Source organism: Talpa occidentalis, unplaced genomic scaffold (genome assembly GCF_014898055.3).
Source record: "Talpa occidentalis isolate TD23 unplaced genomic scaffold, MPIMG_talOcc4v2.1 talOcc4.16, whole genome shotgun sequence".
Taxonomy (NCBI): Eukaryota; Metazoa; Chordata; class Mammalia; order Eulipotyphla; family Talpidae; genus Talpa; species Talpa occidentalis.
This window is the reverse complement of record NW_023601653.1, coordinates 50300221-50321949: the sequence shown is the minus strand read 5'-3', so window position 1 is coordinate 50321949 and position 21729 is coordinate 50300221. Positions and strand designations below refer to the sequence as shown.

Below are 21729 nucleotides of genomic sequence, written 5' to 3'. Positions count from 1 at the left end.
ACTGTGGCACTGGTCACATGGACACGTGCTGTGGAGGGGTAAGTGGTAATGGAGCTTGCAGTGAGGTGGCAGAGGCCCAGGGCAGGAGCAGCCCAGGTGTGCAGATCAAGTGCCTCCTGTTCTTTTTTTTTTTTTTTTAAGATTTATTTATTTATGCATACAAGAACTGGGGGGTAAGCCAGAGGTGCAGGGGGTGAGAGAATTCACCAGAGACAGAGTGGGGAACAGAACAGGCAGATCCACTGAAACACACTGCTGAGGGGAACAGCAGGCGAGACAGGAGAGGTCTGCTGCACCCTGTGGGTAGCTCCCAGGCTGCTGGGGATGGAACTCGTGCTACAGTGACTGGCGAAAGCTTGATAGCTCTATCTTTAACCCCTGCACCACCAGGGAGGCCCTGCCTCCTGTTCTTGCTGTGTAGGAAGGCGTGGGAGAAGTGGCCTCCATTGCGAAGGGCTTGGATCTTGCCTGAGGAGCAGGTGTGGAGAAAGTTAGGAGAGAGATGGACAGAGGGCTGGAGCAGGAGGATTTCATTTCCAGAGAAACAAGGAAGCTGAGACAAGCTGAGATGTACATTAGGAGAGAGGCAGATGAGCGCTACATCCCCGGAATCTTGCAGGAGGGGTTGAAGGTGTTCTGAGTGGAATGTCAGAGAGGCAAGACCAACTGCAAACTTCCCTGCCGAGGTGCACAGCACCCACCGATGGCCTGCTCTGTGCCTCTGGCGCCAGGGGAAGGAGGCTCTGGCTTCACCACAACTTGCCAGGGAAGCTTGCCTGTTGCTAGTCTACCCCACTGAATTAGGAGGTTTTGTGATTTCCGAGTCGGGAGGGGCAAGGATATCACGAGGTATGTGTTATTTCACTGTTGTTCCCTCTTATCATAACCTTACCAGGCACCTAGAGTGACGTCAAATTCCCAACTATGGGAATCGTGTTTTAGTAACTGGTCCAGCCACCAGGTACAACATGAGGGAGATCTGTCCTGGAGAAACTTCTTCGAAATGCTGGAGTTCATCAACTGTCTTTGAACTGATGTTGACTGATGCTTCTCCAAACACGATATTCAAGGTTCTGATGAGGTGGAGGAAGGAGGAAAGATCCATCCCATTTGTTCCAAACAGTCCCAGAGGCCAGTGATGTAAACATAGAGGAAGGAAGGGAGAGGGTGTAGGGAGAAGAGGGGTATGAGCTTAGGTCTTGAGTTCAAGTCCTACTGAATGTTAATATGCCTGTGAATCCTGGGGGGTCTTATGGACAAGAAGATGCTGAGTGAGGGGTGGAGCTGGGTGAGGGAGCCTACCCATTCAGAAAGCCCGGCGAAGCTGCTGCTGAGCCCTGTGGGCCATCCTCTGAGTGGCATGGACCTACCCAATTAGTCAGACGTTAGCTCCAAAAGATAGCTGGGTTTTGAGGTAAAAAGGCCACTAACCAATCCATTCCAACATATCAGGCATCAAAGTGATATATAGTAGGATGATGGCAGAACTTGTAGCCAGAATTTGAGGTTTCAAACCTGATTCTACCTCTTTCTGGCAACAAAATCACGGATGATTTCTGAGTCTCAACGTCTGTTTTTACAACAATAGGGAAAATAAGATCTGCCTGAGTTGGCTGACCAAACGGGGTGGATGTGAGGGTCAGGAGAAATGACTCAGTGGAAGTGCTTTATAAACTGAAGGTACTAGACATGTGTAAGCATCACCATCATTATTGTTGTTGTTACCACCACCACGATCACCATCACCACCACCACCATCACCACCAACACCACCATCATCACCCCCATCATCATCACCATCATCACCCCCATCGCCATCATCATCACCATCATCACTTTCACCATCATCTTCCTCCTTCTCATCTTCATCACTTCTATGAAGTTAAAGCAACCTTACTGGTAGCTCTCATTTCCACTGGTTTTATTTTGATAGATAACATTGCTGAGTGTTTGTATCTGACACTGTGTCAAGCACAATAAGAGTTACTGGGTTTATTCCCACAGTCCTAATAGCATCAGTAGTGCTCAGTGCAAGCCATTGGGACATCAGTTGCCAAAATAAGGAAATCTTCCTTGTTTTCCATAGTCTCATTTTTGGACAGGAAAAAAGGCACTAAACCAGGCAGATGTCAGTGTCCATTCATCTTTCGGAGCCTGGGATGTTGTCAGCAATGCCTAACATCTTCAGGAAACAGATGAATCTGTCTGCATAGGACTGATGGCCTGGGTGGGTTACAGTGTCCTTCCTGGAAGGGCTCAAAGCTTTATTCTTCCTCATTCCATCTGAGTCGAGAAGATGGAGTTGCCAGTCAAAGGTTCTGCCTTTTCCTGTTGCTTCTTTCTCCCTGGGGGCCCACTAGCACCGCATCTGCCACGTATCTACATGTAGGTTAAGGCTAAAGCTCCATGTAGAACCTAGATGAGGGACCTGGCCCTGGTGGGCTGCAGAGTTCCAAGACCTCTGAGGCTACCAGTGTCTCTCTCCTCCTTCCCCTTAGTCCTAACCCGACCATCAGTCAGCCTTCCAGGAGACTCACCATCACTCTACCTTTCCTGTCAGTCTTCAACCCTGCTACATCTCTGGGATTCTGTCCCTCAGAGACCTGGGGACCAGGACACTCTCCAGTTCAAGGTCTATTTACCAATTGTCACTCACCTAGACAGAAAGAGGGTTTCCTCCTGGGATGCTGAGTTCCCTGGTAAGCGGGACATAGGCTCCATATGCACTCTGTCTCATAGTTTTGCAGATGAGCTTCCTAGAGCCTGACTCTCCCCTCTCTGCCTGCTTCCCATTCCTCTCATCTTTATTTTCCCACAACTTTGGCTGCCAGTAATTCCCCTCTCTGCTGCCAGCCCACACTCACCTGTCAGGCTAGGATGAAAAAGGATCCTATTCTCAGGCACAGCTGGTGGTGGTGTCTACTGGTTGAAGCTTTTGGAAAGTAATTGGGGGATATTTCTCTAAGTCCTTAAAAATTTCTGTATTGTTAATTCCAATTCTAGGGAAATAATAGAGATGCACTGAAAACTACTAACAAGGATATTCATGACTATATTTTTATAATTGTGGAAAATTAGAACAAACCTAACTTTTAAAATTAGGAAAAGAATAAAACAAATATCAAATGAGTGAATGGAAAGAAAGAAACCAATATATTGAGAGGGGCTGTGTCTGGACATCTCTGAGGTATCTCCAGTTATTCCTAGGCTATCAGTGACTTTTATTTTGTTCTTTCTCCTCCTCTATTATTATGATATATATGTATATAATCAGAAAGAGGTTACCAAAACAAAGGTTCTCAGGGGCCTCTCTGGTGGTACAAGGGTTAAATCTCAGCACCAAGAAGCTATCTGCAGCCACTGCAGCACGAGTTCGATCCCTGGCCAGGGAGCTACCCACATGGTGCAAAACCTCTGCTGTCCCACCTGCTGCTGCCCTCAGCAGTGTATTTCAGTAGATCTGCCTGTTCTGCTCCCAGCTCTGTCTCTGGTGGGTCCTCTCACCCCTGCCCGCACACCTCTGGCCTATACCTCAGGTCTTGTATGCAGAAATAATAAATCTTTTTTTTTTTTTTTTAAGGAAGTTTCCCATGCCCCCTACCCTAGCTATTTTGTATTGCTGAATAATATTCCCATCCAAGGACTCAAAGTCTATATTTTCAGTTTCATGCAACCTTCATGTTAGCCAGAGAAATCCTGAGGGACAAGTCCCTCTCAAGACACAGGACTTTTGTATATATTTAAGCAGAGAAAACTAAGAGCTCAATTTAGGGTTCCTTACTATTGAGGGCCAGTTTGGGATGAAGAAGGGTTTAAAGCCACAGTCCTTGAAATCAGCGTGTCAGCATAGGGATGTCGTTGCCCATCCTGCCATGAACCCCTTCTTGTCATCACCATCTCCTGCAGAGCTGGGGCCATGGCCCTCATGAATCTAACTGACAAGATATCTCTGCAGATGAAGACAGTTGGGAAGGAACATCAGTGGGTCAAGGAAAACAATGACTTTCTTCAGAATGTGGGTGCTGAAAGCAGAATGCAGAAGTAAGTGGGGCTGAACTACTGGGGCTCTGTCTGGGTCCTGCTGCTGGTGGAATGCAAATGACGAGATTTCCAAGTCCAAGGTTGGGTTGACATTCTTTTCCACAGTTCTTCTAACTAACTGTGGTCTCATGAATATTTATTGTGGGAGCTTCAAGGACACACTAAAGGGACCTCGAAGCATAAGCTAGGCAGACATCTGTCAAGTAGGAATGGCCAAGACCCTCGTCTCAATTTATGAAAGTACATAGATTGTTTTGTGCGTTATTATCTTTCCTGCTAAAGGTAGAAGTCATGTAAAGTACTTTTTAGAGTAGAGGGAGTACAAATATCCATATAAGCGCACATGTGCATTTGTTAATACATGATAAAAGGCATACTAATAAAATCCAATTAATAACCACTTTTAATAGGAAATAATATTTTAAAGTATAGGATTTTCTAAAACCCCTCATATGTCAAAAACCTATTATGATATCAAGGCTGTTTTTAAGAGCATTTATAATCTATGCATAACAGAAGTACATGTATATATATAGAGAGAGAAATTTTGGCAGTATTTTCTTAAGTAGTCAATATTTATTCAGCCTAGAGAAATATATGTGGATTCCAGGACACTGTTCTCTTTGTGTAGGTGTAGAATGGTCCCTACTTCAGGGGTCAAGGGCCACAGACTGGTAACTTGTGCCCGTAGACATCTAAAACAAATTCACTGTGATTCATTTAGATGTGTGTGTGCACCTGTGTGTGTGTGTACATATGTACATGTATATTCACATCAACCCAATTCACCCAAACAATAGTCCAATAAGGAATGGGCAAAGAAAATTATCATAGAAAAGAAAATATTACTCAGTTTTATGCATACAGGCAAAGATGCTCAACCTCACTTATAAAGAGTTTAAAAGTACAGTGAGATACCATTTTAAACAAACCACATTAGCAAAAATAAAAAGTTTTAATAATCCACTTATTAGATGGATTATTAATAATCCGTTTATTACAAATGGAGAGGGAAAACAAGCACTCTCATTTTTGCTAGAGTTGTAGATGCGTTCAACCTCTTTTAAACAAAATGTGGCCAATTCTATCAAAATTTAAAATATGCCTGTTGGCTTAGCAATTCCACATTTAAGACTGTCCACCTTAAGGCTGTGCTTATGTGTATTAACACATAATCACAATGATAGAGGGTATTCATGACAGCATTGTTTGTGGTAGCGATTGATTGAAAGCAATCTACATATTCATTAATGAACAACTGATGAGCAGTTCTTACTATATATTTCCATGATTCATAATACCATAAAGCCATTTTTAAAAAGAAGCAGCTCTTTATATGCTGTTATGAAATGCACTCTAAGACAGAACATTAAAAAGAGACATACGTGCAGAATAGCATGTGCAATACTGTCTCATTTATATTTGAAAAGGCATCTATATTAACAAAACATAACTACTTAGTTATGCATAGAATTTCTAGAAGGAGAAAGAAGTAAACATCGAGTGGAAAGATGTGAGCTAGAGATCACAAAGTCACAGTAGACTTATACTCCTTTCTCCATAGTCTTTCCTATCTTAGGATACTTGGTAGATTCACTTTATAAAAAAGGATATTTATTGTTTGTTTTTTTTACACACACATGCAGCTGCAGTGACTGTGGAATTTGGAATCTGGCTGTTCAATCATTTATTGATGCAGTCAGCGCATAATTGTCCAGCTTCTGGATCCCTGTCTGTCTCACACCCCATGGTGGACATTATTTCCATGGAAGGAAATCAGTACCACAGGTGCTCCTTCGCACCAGGAACCACCCCAGGGTGCTCCCTCCTGAAATGTCCAGGGTACATAAACCATAGACTTCAGGCACCATGACCACATCTGTTTTGATTGTATGACTTGCTGTTTGCTAAGGAAAATCACCAACATGGACCACACCTTGGAAAGATCAGATGATGAGGAGGCCATTGGCTCTGGAAACCCTCAGATGAAACTCCTTCACGAGGTGGAGACTAAGAAACAGGTAAGGGAGAAACCTACACGTCTCAGTGGGTGATGAGAGGAGCTTCCCACAGTGAATCTCAAGCATGAGAACATGTGTCAGGGCTTCCTCATAATAAGAGCAGGGAGGGCAGACTGAAACCAGAGCCACGGGCTGTTTGGCTGTTGTCATGCACGGGACTTACTAGTCTTGCTGTGCAAAAAAGAAAAAAAGAAAAGAAAAGGAAAAGTGCCTGCTCTGTTCCCTTTGTCCTTGGGATTTGTGAGGTAAATGACAGTTTCCGCCTTAGAGCAAATCACCATATGTAAATTTGCCCCCAGTAGAATACATGGTGCTTCATTCCTGCTTGCTTTGATAGCAGCATCTCTGAAAAGCTTTTCTTCTACGTGATCAGAATACCACTATCACACTAGGTACACCAGTCCCACAGCACAATCTCATACCCTCCCTTCTCTCAATATTCTAAAGCTCTCAACTGTCCCCCACGTATCTGTGGCAGTCATATTTTTCTTTCTTTTGATTTACAGCGCCATGTATGATCAGGGGCAGGTTCATACCTGGCCAGATGCACATCATCAGTACACACCCTCCACCAGAGCACCAGCCAGAGAACTCCACCAAAGTCCAGTGGGTCCTCCCCACTTTGTCTGCACCCCACCCCTCCCCCTCTAGTCATCTCAATTCAGCAGTCAGATTTCTAAGTTTTGTTTTAGTTAAGGTTTTCAGTTCCTTTGTTATTGCTCTATATTCCACATATGAATGAAATTATCTGATATTTGTCTTTCTCCCTCTAGCTTTTTGATTAAATGATTGAGTTGTATTGTAAAAGGACAGGTTTATTAAGAAAAGGAAAAAGGAAAGAAGAGAGGCACCTGCACGGGCACAGGTGGGCAGGAGAGCTGCCACGGTTGCTTTGCAAAGGGAAAACGTTTGTAAAAAGAAACATCTGAATAGTCACAGGCAGGCAGGAGAATTGCTCCTCTGGCTTATGCTCCTCAGCATCAGCCCTTCCAGTTCTATCCACATTGTCACAAATGCACCATATTTTTCTTAACTAGCACCCAAACAAGCAAGATCTATTTGCAGTGCATTGGGTATTCTATCTCTTTACACTCTCTTAATACAAAACAGTTCAACCTCCCTTTTTTTTTTTCATGATACTGATTTTTAGAACAGAGCAGAACAGTCATCTTTCTGAGAAGAGAGCTGGAGCCCATGATCAGCTAGGGCTCTATCCCCTCTCAGCACTGGAAGAGCTCTGCAGGAGGACTCAGGGATCCCACGAGGGCCCGCAGAGCCTTCCTCCCTAAAAGTAGCAGAAGGGCATTTGCTCACCTTCCCAGTGTGTAAGAAGGCTCCAGCTTGACGGGGGCCTCTTGGGAAAACCCTTACCTTCTGCTCTGCGCTTTCATCCTATTTATCAGGATATGTTGGAGCTGGAAGCTGAGCATGACCAGCACCTGCAGAGGGAACAGGATGAGCAAGAAACATATCACCTTCAACCTGAGGATCCTTCTTTGAAATTTTCTGAGAACATCCCTAAAAGGTAAGCCTTATTACATGCAAAGGGGAACATTATTAATGTCTTGTGCAAGGGAAAGTGAAATTTAGCAGAGGAGTTAAGGGAAGCTTATAAGATTTAAAATTCATCATGTCTTTAACCATAAATCACTTGTGTGCACAAGGAATTCCCTGCATGTCCCAGCAAGAATGCAGAGTGAGGACATTTCTGGGGAAAGAGGCAGAGAACTGGGATTCTCTTTGCAAACTTTTCTTTGCAGCCTGGAATTAATACATACATTTTCACTCTCAGATTATTTTCTTGATCTGAAAATTATAAGCCCTGATGGGCCTTTTCCTTCTTATAAACCTTTCCTCTCCTACCAAGATGCAGTCAATATCCTAAAATCAATACGGAACATTCATTCCATGCTGGGAAATAAAAAGTATAACAATGTATTAGTTTCCTAATTATAAAGTGTGCTTTATTTTCTCAACCTATAGAAAGTTCTGTTAAAGTGGCTATCAAATAAATGCCCGAAATCTTTTTCTTGAAGCCTAAGTGCCTGCCTTGCTCATTTTAGTGACAGAAAATAAACAAGTAGGCCACCTGCCATTTGAAGGAAGAGGGCTTCAGGTTATGTGAGATGTTTTCCACTTTCTACCTTAAAACTGATGACGCTAATTGTTCTACAGGGGTCAGAACATGTTCTTCCAGCTAAACCACTGGAATGTACACATGGGAAAGCAAGAGAAAGAGCTCGGGGCTGATGACAAAGACTGGCTGGAGAAAATTAACAGTATTATACAAAACATAGACCTAACAGAAAACACAGTGAAGAGGTAATTGGAGGGTGGGCGGGTCAGATAGTAGTGACAAATTCACAGCTCCAGAAACTTCAGAACTCCTGATTTAACACGGAATCAGAAGTAAAAATCTGGTGATTAGAAGTCAGTGTAACAAAAACTCAAGGCTGCCTGGGTCTTGGCACTCTCTTCTCTCACAGGAAGGATTCCTCAGAAGTTCTCCTTTTGAAACTATATTAGTAGTTATTAAAGGGAGGGCTTCAGGTCCCTGGACTCTTGAGCTTTGTCCAGTATTTTCCAAAGGGCTCCTACCAGTATGACAAGAAAACAAATCAGAAAAGATATCTGTAATGCTTCTCTGATTTGAAGTGGAAAATTTCAAGATGAAATAGAAAAGACAAAATTAATTGGTATTTTTGTAGTCACTGGGCTCTGGGGTCAGAGGTACCAAGTGTCACCCTTGACATTGACATGGATAAGTGAATCAAGCTTTTTTATGTCTTGACTTTCTCTTCTATAAAACGGGACTAATGCCAGCCATGTCACTGGGCTATTGTGGGTATGACATGAAATGTCATATGTAAAGAATTAAGGGAGCGCTGCTGTATGACGGACAATTAATAAATGGAAGCTGTTCTTACACATCAATTCTTACAGTTTTCCAAGCTTTCTTACTCAATTCCAAGCTCCTCTAGATATAATCTGTCTCCACTTTTATCTCAACATCTTTATGTTCAGTTTATCACCAGACTTTTCATGTACACATGTTCTCATGGTGGGTTTCTCCCTTTCTAACCCTATCCAAATCGGCCTTTTTCTTCTTCCAAAGCATTAATAATAATTTTAAAAACAAATTCTGTGACTTTTTATGAATTCAAACCCATGTATTAATGGAAATTTTCTTTCCATTAAAACAATTAAGGTGTAGTTTATACACAGTAAAATTATGTACAGATTCGTGAGTTTTTGAAAAGGACCGACAGCTGTGTAGACACCATAGAGAAGAGACACACACACTTTCATCACTTCCCAAGTAGCTAATCACTCTCCCCGCCAAGCTGCCAGTGGCCACGATCTCTATCCCAACAGTTTGCCTTTTCCAGAATGTGGCAGGAGTGGAATCATACTGTGAACTGCCTGTGGGGACACCTCCCTTTACTCGGTATAAAGCATGTGAGATGCACTTGTGTTCTTGCCCACGCTGGACTCTGTATAGGCCAGAGGAAGCCATCTTGACTTTTTCTGCCATATGCTGCTGGCAATTCTGTGACTCATGGACCCTTCCCATGGTCTGAGTTTGCATTTCTCTGATGATGACTGCGCTGAACATTCACGTGTCTACCATCCAAGCATCTCTCAGGGAAAGTCTATATGTGTCTTTTGTTCATTTACTAACTGAATAGTTTGCTTTTATTAATTCTGAGTTTTGGGAGGTTTTTATATATTCTAGATACAAAGCCTTTGCCAGATATGTCATAAGCAAATCTAACCAGGGTCTTTGGCCAAGCATAAGTTTTAAATTTTGATGAGCTCCAATTCATCCATTTTCCTTCCTATAGGATGTGCTGTTACTGCCAACCCAAAGAATTCTTTGCCTAGGCTTAGATTTTTCAAGGTTGAAAATTTGTTTTTACATAAAAATTTACCTAACCTTCTATTTTAATCATTTAAATCTCCAGCCCTTGTATCCATTAGTCCCTTTATCTCTTTCCTATCACCTAGGTTATTTAGAGTGGTTTTTTACTTTCTTAGATTGCATTTATAACTTCACATCCCAATACAATCACTACCCAGGTATCTTCTTACATGAGAATAAGATTTCATCCCTGAAAGATCAAAAAAGATTGTCCACTGGGTGATTTTTTTCTTAACCCACAGGACTTAGTTCATTTCCTGGTTTGTTTGCAGCTTATTACAGGAAGTGATGTCCCTGGAGGGCCAAATTGAAAAGCTAGAGTTACATGGGGACCTCGACCCTGACCAGTGGACAAACATCGAGGTAAGCAAGGGCTTGGACAATCTGGGAGGTTGTGGGAACCCTGCCATCTCTTCCCACCCTTCCTGTTGATGGACAGGTCAGACTTAACAAGAATTAACACTTACCTTCTGTCACTAGGAACAATCTCCCTGGTGGCCACTGACTTGTGTTTAGTGATGATACAAAAAGTCTAGACCTTTCTATTCTAACTAGACACTTGGTCAGGCCAATCTGATAGGTTTATATCTTGATGCCAGTGGAAGGGAATGACCCTCTGTTCTTACTCTTTGCTCCTCAGCACCTAACAGAACACAGAAGACAGCCAGTGGGTAAACGCATGTGAAGCCCTGCTTCTGAGAGATATTTGACTTTCTTTGAAGCCCTCCCAAGAAGTTCTTGTTTGGGATTGCACGGGCTCCAGTTTTCCTGTCGTTCTATGTTCTTGCACTTCTTAGAGACACTCTTCAGAGAAAAGTTTAATTTCCCCCTTTAAAAAGAGACTGTAAGAAGGGAAAGGCAGTGATCTGCACTGCCTTGATCTGCACTGGATAAGAAGCAGACTTAAGACCAACTGGTAGTTTTTCTGTTCTACTAGAACTTCAGGACTTTGAAGTAAAGATTCTAAAATAGTCTGTTTCTAATCCCTAAGCTCTGCTCCATAGGTCTGAAGGTTGATGGGAAAGGCTGTGTTAGAACAAATGCAGTGATACAAATGATAACATGCTTTAAATACCATCACTACAGAAACAAAAGCTGTAGGAATGTTGTGGGTTTACTCTGATGAAGAGGAAACTAAAGATCTTGAAAAAGAGATATAAGAACAGCAAACAGTGTGAGAGAACTAAAGGAGAAATGAGTTAATTAAGTTAAAATAATATGTGTTTTGGAGCATTTATTTCTCAGGAAGGAATGAAATGACTCAGAAAGGCATGAAAAGAAGAGAAAAATTGATAGAATTATTTCTAAAGCGCTTGCGTGTACGCACACACAAGAAACAAACAAGTTTAAAAAACCTGTCAGCTATAGAAAGGACCTGAAGGTGGCCTTGGGCAAGTCACAAAGCTTTCTGAAATCTCCACCTGTGCTTCTAGACTTTCACTCTGAGACTGACTCCTATCTCAGCACTTTGAATACAATTCTCTTTGATAAGTTTTGTGTAAAGATATCTATCACATGAATAAATTAGGGAACCTAATAAAATAAGATGATCCTATCACAACTCCTTTCTAAACAACTGAAATACACAGTGTACCGGCTGGTGATGAATAAACTGGGTAAAAGAAAGGTATAGACTAGACATTCTTTATAGGCTGTCGAGGGCAAACACTCTTATTGCCTGTGTCCAAACAGCATAATGGCCCTTAACATAGGGTGTGGCCAATAATACTGATTTGATTTGATTTAATGTTGACTTTGGAGATCAGCATCCAGAACAGTTTGGAGAAAAAAAAACCAGCTTCTATTGTATCTGAGATTTTTTGATGATGGGTAAATTTTCTCCTAAAAATTATTATGTTTAGTTTCTCCAATTCCACACATCATTCATTTCAACTTGTATTTTCCTTTTGTTTTAAAGGAGAAGATCGTGGATATTAAAAAGCAATTAGGAGAAATCGATTGTGAATCTGTCCAGGTAAGGATAAAGTAGCTTTATAGGAACAAAGAAAAGCAGTTCTTCAATGAAATCTCAGACTTGCAGAATTTTCATGACTGGAATCGAAAATTCAATGAAAAATAAACTTGAATTTTAGACATGGAAGGGAACTTACTGTTATTTAGTCTCTACCATCATTTTCAAAAGAGAAAACTATGACTTGGAAAGATAAAGTAAATTTCAAGATGAAAAGAATCATTCTTGCTCAGTGGACTTTGGTGGAGGATTATGGGGGGTTTGGTGGTGAATGTGACGTGATACCATACATTTGTAGAATTATGAACCTGTATTTCTAACACATATACAGTGCTGTAAACCATTACCTTTGCTCTTGCTCTCCCATTAAAAATTAAAAAAACAGGGCCTCCCTTGGTGGCACGGCAGTTGAGCGCTGGGTTGTGAAGCTGCCGCAGCCTCTGCAGCTCCAGTTCAATCCCCGACCGCTGGTGAGGGTCCCACATGGCGCGCAGTCCTCTCCTGCCGTGCCCACTGCTCTCCTCAGAAGTGTACTTTGGTCCTTCTGCCTGTTCTGTTCCCCACTCTGGCTCTGGTGAATCCTCTCACCCTCCCGCACTTCTGACTGTACCCAGTGCTTGTATAAATCAATCAATCAATCAATCTTTAAAAATTTAAAAAACAGGAAATGCTTTTTTTTTTGGTTGATAAAGCATTTCCCGAAAATTATAAAACACTGATAAAAGAAACCGAGTAAGACAAATAAATGGAAAGATATCCTGTATTCATGGATCAGAAACACTAATATTAATAAAAATAATATAAAAAGAAAAAAATACACATGTATATTTTTCTTTAAACAAAAGTAATGCATGCTTAATTTAATCATTGCAACATAAGAGAACTATTTCATATTTAAAAATAAAGAAAAAACCTACCCCCTCATAGATAAGCACAATGGGCATTTTCTTATACTTTCATTCTTCCAACATTTTCTATACGTATATTTACATATTATTGTTACTGACTTAATAAGATTATATTATACAGATTGTTTCATGACTTGCTTTTTTCACTCATTTTTTTTCCTTAACAATTTATGATGCCAAGTGATGTCATTTTAACTTTCCCTTTTCAATGTTTACATGATGAGGGATCTAATTTTCAGATAGATGAAATTAATTTTGTTGGATAGTTGGGATTTTATAATCAACATTTGTCATTGCAAAGTATGCCTCAGGTATCTATCTTTGCTTGCCTTTGCAGTTACTGGGGAAGGAAATTCTATGGGGACTACACCTGAGGGGATGGGGGAAGCAAATATTGTTTAAAAATAAACAATGGTATAAAAAAATTTAAAAATTAAAAAAAAATAAAACAGAAGATATGCAGGCTAAAAAAAAAAAAGAATCAGTTCCCAGACATGGCATCTCAACAATGCATCTTTCTTAAATCTCAGAGCAGGGTCCTTCCTGCAGTGGCTCTGATTTTCAGGGTATCCTGTAAGTCCATTATGGGATGATTAATTAAAAACCTTTCAAAACATTATTTACTCCTGACATATGTGCAACTGGCATTCATGTCCTAAGAGAGGATGGTTTGCTTTCAGCCTGTGTCTTGATCTTACTGATAGAAAGTAAGCAAACCATCTGTTCTTTCTGTCTAGGGACCTTAAGGAGGCCTGGGAAGAAAAGGGAAGCCAGACTCTTTGTGGACAGCTCTTTTGTTAAGAGATAGGCCTGGATATTCTGACTAATAGAATGAGAGCTTACATTTATAGACTCTCAATTTTAAGATATTTAACAGAGGTACAATTTTTTTCCCCATAAACATATTATATTTCTCCAGCTAGTTTTTTTTTTTCATTTTTTTGTTTATTTATTTATTTATTTATACAAGCACTGGGTATAGTCAGAAGCGCGGGAGGGTGAGAGAATTCACCAGAGCCAGAGCAGGGAGCAGAGCAGGCAGAAGGACCGAAGTACATTGCTGAGGGGAGCAGCGGGCAGCAGGAGAGGTCTGCGCGCCGTGTGGGACCCTCCTGCGGTGGCCGGAGAGCAGCCGGGGATCGAACTGGCACTGCAGAGGCTGCGGGCAGCTTCGCAACCCCGTGCTCAACCGCTGCGCCACTAGGGAGGCCCACTCCAGCTAGTTTTTAAGGAGCAAGGAAAGAATATTGAATAGAAAGAAATTATTGTTTATAATGATCTGTTATTGTGTGAATTTATGCTTCTAACATATTGAAAATAATCTAATCAATCTTTGGGTTATTCCTTCTGCAATGTCTCATAATTGCATTATGAAGTTGCTCTAACAGGAAGAATTTTGTTGAGTGAAAGTCACTTTCCATGCAGCCGTTGTGCAACAGAGTGATGTCAAAATGAGCAAGATTTTATTGTATAAACCTGACAATTACTGGGTTTTTTTATTTTATCCAAAATTGTGTCTTTTCAGGAAGATGCTTATAATGAAGTTCATGAGCTAAAGGAGAAACTCATTGCAAGAATAGAGGTAAGATTTCAAGTTACACACATTCAAATAATGGTAAAATTTTAAAAAGACTTAAATTTAAATCATGGTTAATTCTTTCCCTAGAGGTTGGTGTATTGCTAGTCTTGCCACCTACTTCTTCCCTCCTTGCCTGCTGCTTTGGACCAAAGCCCCCCATTTATCCTTATACACCCCCCAGTGCTTAGAGCCTTCAGTGCCTCTACCTTGCTCCTCTCCATCTGGAGCGAGTCCTCTGTGTCTCCACAGAGCACATTTTTCAAGGATCAGCTTAGACATCATCTCCTCTTCCAGACTTCTCTTAGTCTCTCCTTGAAGAAAAATGACTATCTCTGATCTCCCACAAATCATATACACTGAGGCAAATTGAGAATGGGTGAATGAAACAATGATTCAATCAACCAACCTGTTACCTGTGCAGAGGCACCCAACCATCCCGCCTGCAGACCTCAGCCACCTCTGTCTCAATACCTTGTTTCCTCCTTAATCTACAGCATAAAATGTCTATGTTCTTAACTGCTTATTGCCTGGCCCCCAGCTCCTTAAACACACCTGTAATTCCCCATCTATTGTGTTAACACTGTATCTGAGCTTAGTGCCTGGTAGGAGTCACTCAGTAAATGTTTCTTGTAGATGAGCAAATGTAATAGATGAATTCAGCACAAAAATATTCACCATCCTACGTAAACAGTGTTTAATTCTCCGCTTATTATGTGGCTGTGTCTCTTTCTGTTAAGTGAGTGTGCACCTGCCAGTGACCTCCGCACAGGGCTCACATGTGATTTGCACTGTGGGTTTCCAAGAGGGAAAAGCTTCTGCCTCAGCTACAAGAAGGCTGGCAGACACCCTGAAACATTTTCAAATATGATAGCTCATTGCTTTTTCCCCCCAGAACTTTTGCAAGGATGTGACTCAGCTGAACACAAAGTTGGGGGTGTACCCTACGCAGGAAGGGAAAACAGACACTCTGAATCCTGAAGAAATGGGTGTGGGAAAAATGGAGGCTCTGCTTCGTCCATCTCCGTCACCCCCATTAGTACAGAGCTCTCCTCCCCCAATCTGGTAAGTCTGAAGTGTCTGGGGGATTCACAAAGGCCCCAAAGTGTGTGGAGTAGAGTAAGATTGAAATTTTCTAAGGGTTGACTAACATTTTGTTGTATCTTATCTTCTTTTATAAGTTATCTTTGCATATTCTTAAAAAGTCTGCTTGTTTATTAGGGTCATGTGAATTTTCTTATGGTTTTAGATATAGATTGATGCCATTAGTTACACAGATCTGGATATTTCTTAGTGCTTTAGGTAACAATATGTACACAGGTAACTATACAAAGAGGATGACACCGCCACCTTCACCAAAGCAGCATGCCTGCAAAGCAAATTTGAAAACCAGAGCTTCTTGGGCAGGCTGCCTCTCCCTTGGACATTTGGACACATGCATAATGACAAATCCTAACCTGGAGATGCGGCACCTTCATCTATGCCCTAAACAGCACCCTCCTCTAAGAAAACTTATTCGATTCTTCATCCACAATCACCAAACCAGGCAGGCTCTTCAGCTCCCTCTATATCTTGCAAATAATTGTACCCATAGTGTATTACTATGATTAAATTGTTTCAAATCTGTCCCCTCCTAATACTCCATGGGCTGCTTGAAAGTAGGAATCTTGATCATTTTGTGATGTGATGTGTGAAAAATGTTCATAATACTCAAAAACATTAAATTAATAAGTGAAGATAATTCCAATGAAATTGATAGAATAAAGACCCCATATAATCAATGAGAGACCTGGCAGGGGGAGGGGGGAGGGAAAAACAAACAAACATGGTTACAGTCAACTTTTTCAGAACCCTGGAACACTACTTACCTGAAAATAAACCTCAAATTCCACAGATTGGAGGCTCAGCACTGCAGGGGTGCTCCCCACCCACACCACCCATCCACCCCTGACTGGAGACACAAATAGTGAGTCCAGGTTCAGCCTTCTACAACTTTATTTCTGACCAACTCAGAGGTTCCCACCATGACCTCTTTGAATTCAATTATTTTTCAGAGCAACTCACAAAATTTACACTTAATTTACAGATTGTTGGCTTGTTATAAAGGGATGTAACCCAGGAATAGCCATGTGGGAGATAGGAGAGCGGGGGTGGGTGGAGAATGACCTCAGGGCTCCAGGGCTCCAAGCCCTCTCCAGGCATAACTCTCTCCCTGAATCTGCAGTTTTGGAAGCTCTCCAAGCCCCCTCCCTTTTTTGTCTTTTAATGAAGGCTCCATTATTACTTAGGCACAGTTGGTGATGGATCCAAACTCCAGGCCCTTTCCCAGCTCTGGTGGTTGGGACTGAAAGTCCAACCCTATAATCACATGATGGGTCTCCTGGGAACCAATCTCCAGACTTCCCTGCTTCCCAAACAAGAAACATGTTTGTCCACTCTTGATACCTAGGAAATTGCAAGGGTTTTGGGAGCTCTGTACCAGAAAGGAGACAAAGACCAAATATGTATTTCTTATAAATGACAGATGTGAAACACATCCGTACCCAGATTACTCTACTATAGATTTTCTGTTCTGAAATGTATTATAGAGGATAATTATTTCAAAGTAATTGGATTATCTGTGACATTGCTTTTCTTCTGTGTGTTCTTCTGGATTTTCCAGATCTTCTACCCTCATTGTATATTACATTTTTAAGTAGAAAATAATGCAAGACTTAAAAGCAAATAAATAAAATACATCAGAGGTATAGCCCAGAAGGAGGGATCATCAAAAACTTGAAAAAGTTTGTGTTACTTTATGTGACAACTTTGGTGCCAGGACAAGTCTGTGATGGAGTTGAATTCCATTTGTCCTATTGCATCTTGTGTCCCACGGAAAATCATGTGCCTTTAATTTCCCCCCAAATAGGCATCAGAAACTTCACAAGTTAGGTAAAAATAGCAAGAGTCAACTTGAGTGGGAGAAGAGCATCTGAAAGGAAAGAGCCCCACCATAACCAGGGTCCCACTGTTTCATGGATGTTGTGCCTTAGAATTCCAGAGGCTGCCCTGGTTTTAGGTGCTCATGTGCTCTAAGCTCTTCCTTTTGCAATTGTCAACAGAGGTGAAAAGAAGTTCAGTTTCTTTACAAGAATGTGTGAATGGAGGGACCACAAATTAAAAGTAGTTTTCTTCAGACTGTTCTTAACACATGTTTTCTTGCCTTACAGGAAACGTGCACTGAGGATTTTCATCATGTTATATGTCCTCACCTTCACTGGCCTGTCATTTTACATATTATTTTTTGATGCTACGTTTATCTTTGAAAGTTTGCTCCCTGCCATGCTTGGGCGAGGCAGAATGTGGGAACTCCGGGAGCTCATCACACCTTTCTTGAATTTGGAAGTGGAAGACTTGTTACCTTCCTAAAGATACAGAAGTTGCCATTGCCTTACTAACTTCCTCCCCAATGAAATTCTGGTTGTTCTTGTATTATGGTGGTTGACTCTTTTTTCAAAAAAAAAAAAAAATACTATAGAGTGTTTTACAAATGACATTGTAGTGATGTGGAAAGTGGTTGATCACAGACAAAAAAAAAAAAGTAGGAAGGAAAATGGTTTATATGTATCCATATGACTCACAGTGACTTCTGAATCATTTAAAACATCATTTAAAATATTTGCTTCAAATCACTTTTCTCCCTCCTCCTTCAACCCTGAGTATGTTGAGACTAGTGTGCTTCCTTGGTTCTCTTCCTTCATTGTGACCTCTGGATGTTTCAGGAAAGCACGAGATTCCTTTCTGTGTTCAATCTTATTTTAACTGGATTTGGGCCATATTTTGGGTTTAAGGGACATTTTCTGGTTTTTCTTCCTAACATCCACTTCTCCTTTGGCAACAGCATCCCAATTCTGTTTTGAAGGAACCATCTTTCCCCTAAGGACATAACTGTTGGTGGTCCTTCAGCCACTCTCTTGTGTTCCTCTGGACAAGTGTTCCAAATATGCTCAATCAGATACTCTCTAAAAATGAGAATTTCGAGAAGAAGCAAAGAATGGAAATGACTGGAGCTTCAATTTCATGCACTAGTTCAGACTGTTTTTTGCTTTAGTTAGATAGAATTGGTTCTAATGCTTTAAATCAAAGGAAATCTAAATGACACAGTAGGTTCATTTATTTCCCAAACTTTGCAGATAATGAGGAGATAGTAAACTTTATTTGTAACAGAAAAATAGTTATAATTGAATGGTGTAAGATTAACAGAGCCATAGAGAATAAATTGGAGTAGGGGGCAGAGGGTGTTGAAAGATCTGTTAAAAGGCCATTGAGTGGTTGTGGTGGGGTGAAGAGGTGCATATGGGAAGGAAAAGGAGGTGATGGGCGAAGTATATATTGTGAGAGTGGATGTTAATGTTTTTTGGTTGTGAATGGATCTTGAAGGATAATATTTTTCATGGCAGAGGTGAGGAAAAGACATTTCAGAGAAAAGAAAGGACATGAGTACAACTTAGGATATAAGCAACTGTAAGGCCAAGTCAGGAGACTTGGTAAAAACATGTTGCTCACAGCACCACTTTGCCCTTTTCTTTCTTTTTTTTTTTTTTAAAGATTTATTTATTGATGTGGGCGGAGCAACATGGCGGCGAGGAGACGCTGCGAGTAAGATCTCCCATTAAAAAAAGTTAATAGGGAGGAAAAGCGGCAGGTCCCAGTGAGAACTGGGACACAGAAGATAAACGGACGACTCCAGCAAATTACCCGAAGAAGAAAGTGACCATAAAAGAGGACTAGAAGGGAGGGAAGCGCAGAACCCTGCTCCCCTCCCCCGCCCACAGAGGCGGCACTCTCCGACCGACCAGCAGAGAGGAGGAAAACAACAAACCAAAACGGCCAACAAAAACAAACGATGCAGCAAGTGGGACTGTGAGTGGAAAGGAACTATTGCAGCCACCACACCCCGTGAACGGGAGCTGAGGCGAACCCTGCAGGATCCGCCGCGGCGGTGAGCGAACGGCTCCGGGCGCCATTAGAGAAGAACAAAGACCCCGGGAGACGCGCACACAGCCCGGGCTGCCGGTAAGCTGGCGCGGAAACGCGGCCCGCTTGGCGCGCTTGAAAAGCAAGTGCAGACCGGGATCGCGGCTGCCCAGGTCCCCGCGCCTGCGACCTAGGCTTGCAGGGAGACGACCTAGGCTTGCGGGGAGACGCGCGGAGGTCCTCACTGAGGTGAAGGTCCCTCCCTGAGTGAGCAGGAACCAGGCACCCGGGCACGGGAGCGGTGCAAAAGGTGCCATTCCCGCGCCACTGAACTGGGCTACAGCCCGCGTCCTGGAACTGAGGGCTTTGAACTGAGACCCGGGGCACGAAAATTCGGGGCGTGGGTTCTCCACGACGGTGGGGCACAAGGCAGACACAGCACCCCAAAGCTGTTGAGGTGTACCCTACCATTCCTGCTCTGTTCCCTGTCCCACGGGGTAGGGGGAGGCGAAAAACAGCCCCCCAAGGACAATAGGAGAGATCTCTGGCGCCACCTAGCGACCAGGAAAAAAAAGTCACTAACACCCCATAAAACAGGAAATTTCTTAAGACTGCTTGAAAAGGGCAGAAGGCTTCTGGAGGACCCAGTGGTCAGCCGGGAAGTTATTCCACGCCAGGCCCCTTCCGACCAGCAGTCTGAGCCCACAGAGGGAGCAGGCACCCATGTCCGGGGCAGACCAGGGGCGCAGAAGAGTGTGCCTGAAACCAGAGGCGCAGGGACTGCATCCCGCTTCGCCATTTGAGAACAGGGACATTTCTTCAGTAAAAACTGCCTAAAACCAGCAGAAAGCTCCCCCAGAAGACAGAGATGGCTCCTGGAAGAGCCAGAGGGGAGCGGAGAAGTTCACCCAAGATGCCAGTCAGTCCGAGCAACACAGTGTCCCAACGCATACGACAAATTAGAAAACAGACAGTAGGGAGTAGAAGAACCACACGCAACCTAACAACTCCTCAGGAAAGAAGCACACCACAAATAGAAAACCACTCCCCAGATTGCAACGACAGCAACTTGGAAGAACTTCTGAGCCTTCCAGAAAGAGAATTTAAAATTGCCATGATTAAAAAAGTGATAGATCAAAAGAAGGAAATTGAGTCCCTAAAGAGGGAAGTAAGAGAAATGCAGGAGATCAAAGAATTAATGGAGGAACTAAAGAACTCTGGGAAAAGCAATGAAAGCAGAATAGATGAAATGGAAGAACGAATAAGTAATCTTGAAGACACAGAAATAAAAAGAACCAAAACAGAAAAGGAAAGAGAAGTACGAAGGAAAAAGAATGAAGAAAGACTTCGGGAACTATCTGACTCCATGAGGAAAGGAAATATAAGAGTTATAGGAATTCCAGAAGGAGAGGAGAGAGATGTAGGAACAGAGAAAATATTCACGGATATAATTGAAGAGAACTTCCCAAATGCGAAGAAGGAGCTGAAAATTGATATACAAGAAGCAAGAAGAACACCAAACTTCCACGACGAAAGGAAAAACACAGCAAGACACATAATAGTAAAGCTCCCAAGAATCCAGGACAAGGAAAAAATAATGAAGCTGACAAGAGGGAAGAAACAGATAATATTCAAAGGAAAACCAATCAGGCTGACATCAGACTTCTCTGAAGAAACACTACGGGCAAGGAGAGAGTGGAGGGACATAGTCAACAGACTCCAAGAAAACAGATGCCAACCAAGAATACTCTATCCCGCAAAGCTCTCTTTCCTCCATGAAGAAAGAATATGGACCTTCCCAGACAAAGAGAAACTCCGGGATTTCATTGCGACTAAACCCCCACTCCAAAAAATACTACAAGGAATCCTAAAGCCAGAACCTCAGAGGGACGAATAACAACGAAAGAAGACCAAAAAAAAAAAAAAAGTTATTAAAAGAATAAATAAATAAAATCAAAGGAAAGACAAACATAATGGCAAATACAGATGCTAACATATCAATATTAACTCTAAATGTAAATGGACTAAACTCTTCAATAAAAAGACACAGAGTTGCAGCCTGGATTAAGAAACAAAACCCAACCTTTTGCTGTCTCCAGGAAACACATTTAGCTACAAAAGATAAAAATAGGCTCAAAGTCAAAGGATGGAAAACAATCCTATAAGCAAATGGGCCAAAAAAGAAAGCAGGAACAGCTATACTTATATCAGATAAAACAGACTTCAAACTCAAAAAAATAAAAGAGACCCCAATGGTCACTACATTATGATTAAGGGGACAATACTTCAAGAAGAAATAACACTCATTAACATATACTCACCAAACGAAAGAG

At 41.9% G+C, this 21729-nt stretch overlaps 1 protein-coding gene across 3 annotated transcripts; it reads left to right on the top strand.

Annotated features, from left to right (window-relative positions):
• The first annotated feature begins 647 nt into the window (after positions 1 to 647).
• SMCO2 (single-pass membrane protein with coiled-coil domains 2) lies at positions 648 to 17916 on the top strand. Of its 3 annotated transcripts, none has more exons than XM_054696805.1 (10): positions 648 to 849; positions 3956 to 4041; positions 5954 to 6062; positions 7466 to 7587; positions 8238 to 8384; positions 10257 to 10347; positions 11903 to 11959; positions 14390 to 14446; positions 15336 to 15505; positions 17650 to 17916. In XM_054696805.1, exons 2-10 carry the CDS (start codon positions 3956 to 3958, stop codon positions 17846 to 17848), a joined length of 1038 nt encoding a protein of 345 aa, XP_054552780.1. In that variant the 5' UTR covers positions 648 to 849; the 3' UTR covers positions 17849 to 17916. The 3 variants fall into 3 exon arrangements, with proteins under 3 accessions (XP_054552780.1, XP_037371163.1, XP_037371164.1); XM_037515266.2 differs by having other exon boundaries at positions 3907 to 4041; XM_037515267.2 differs by lacking the exon at positions 3956 to 4041.
• Positions 17917 to 21729: the final 3813 nt, after the last annotated feature.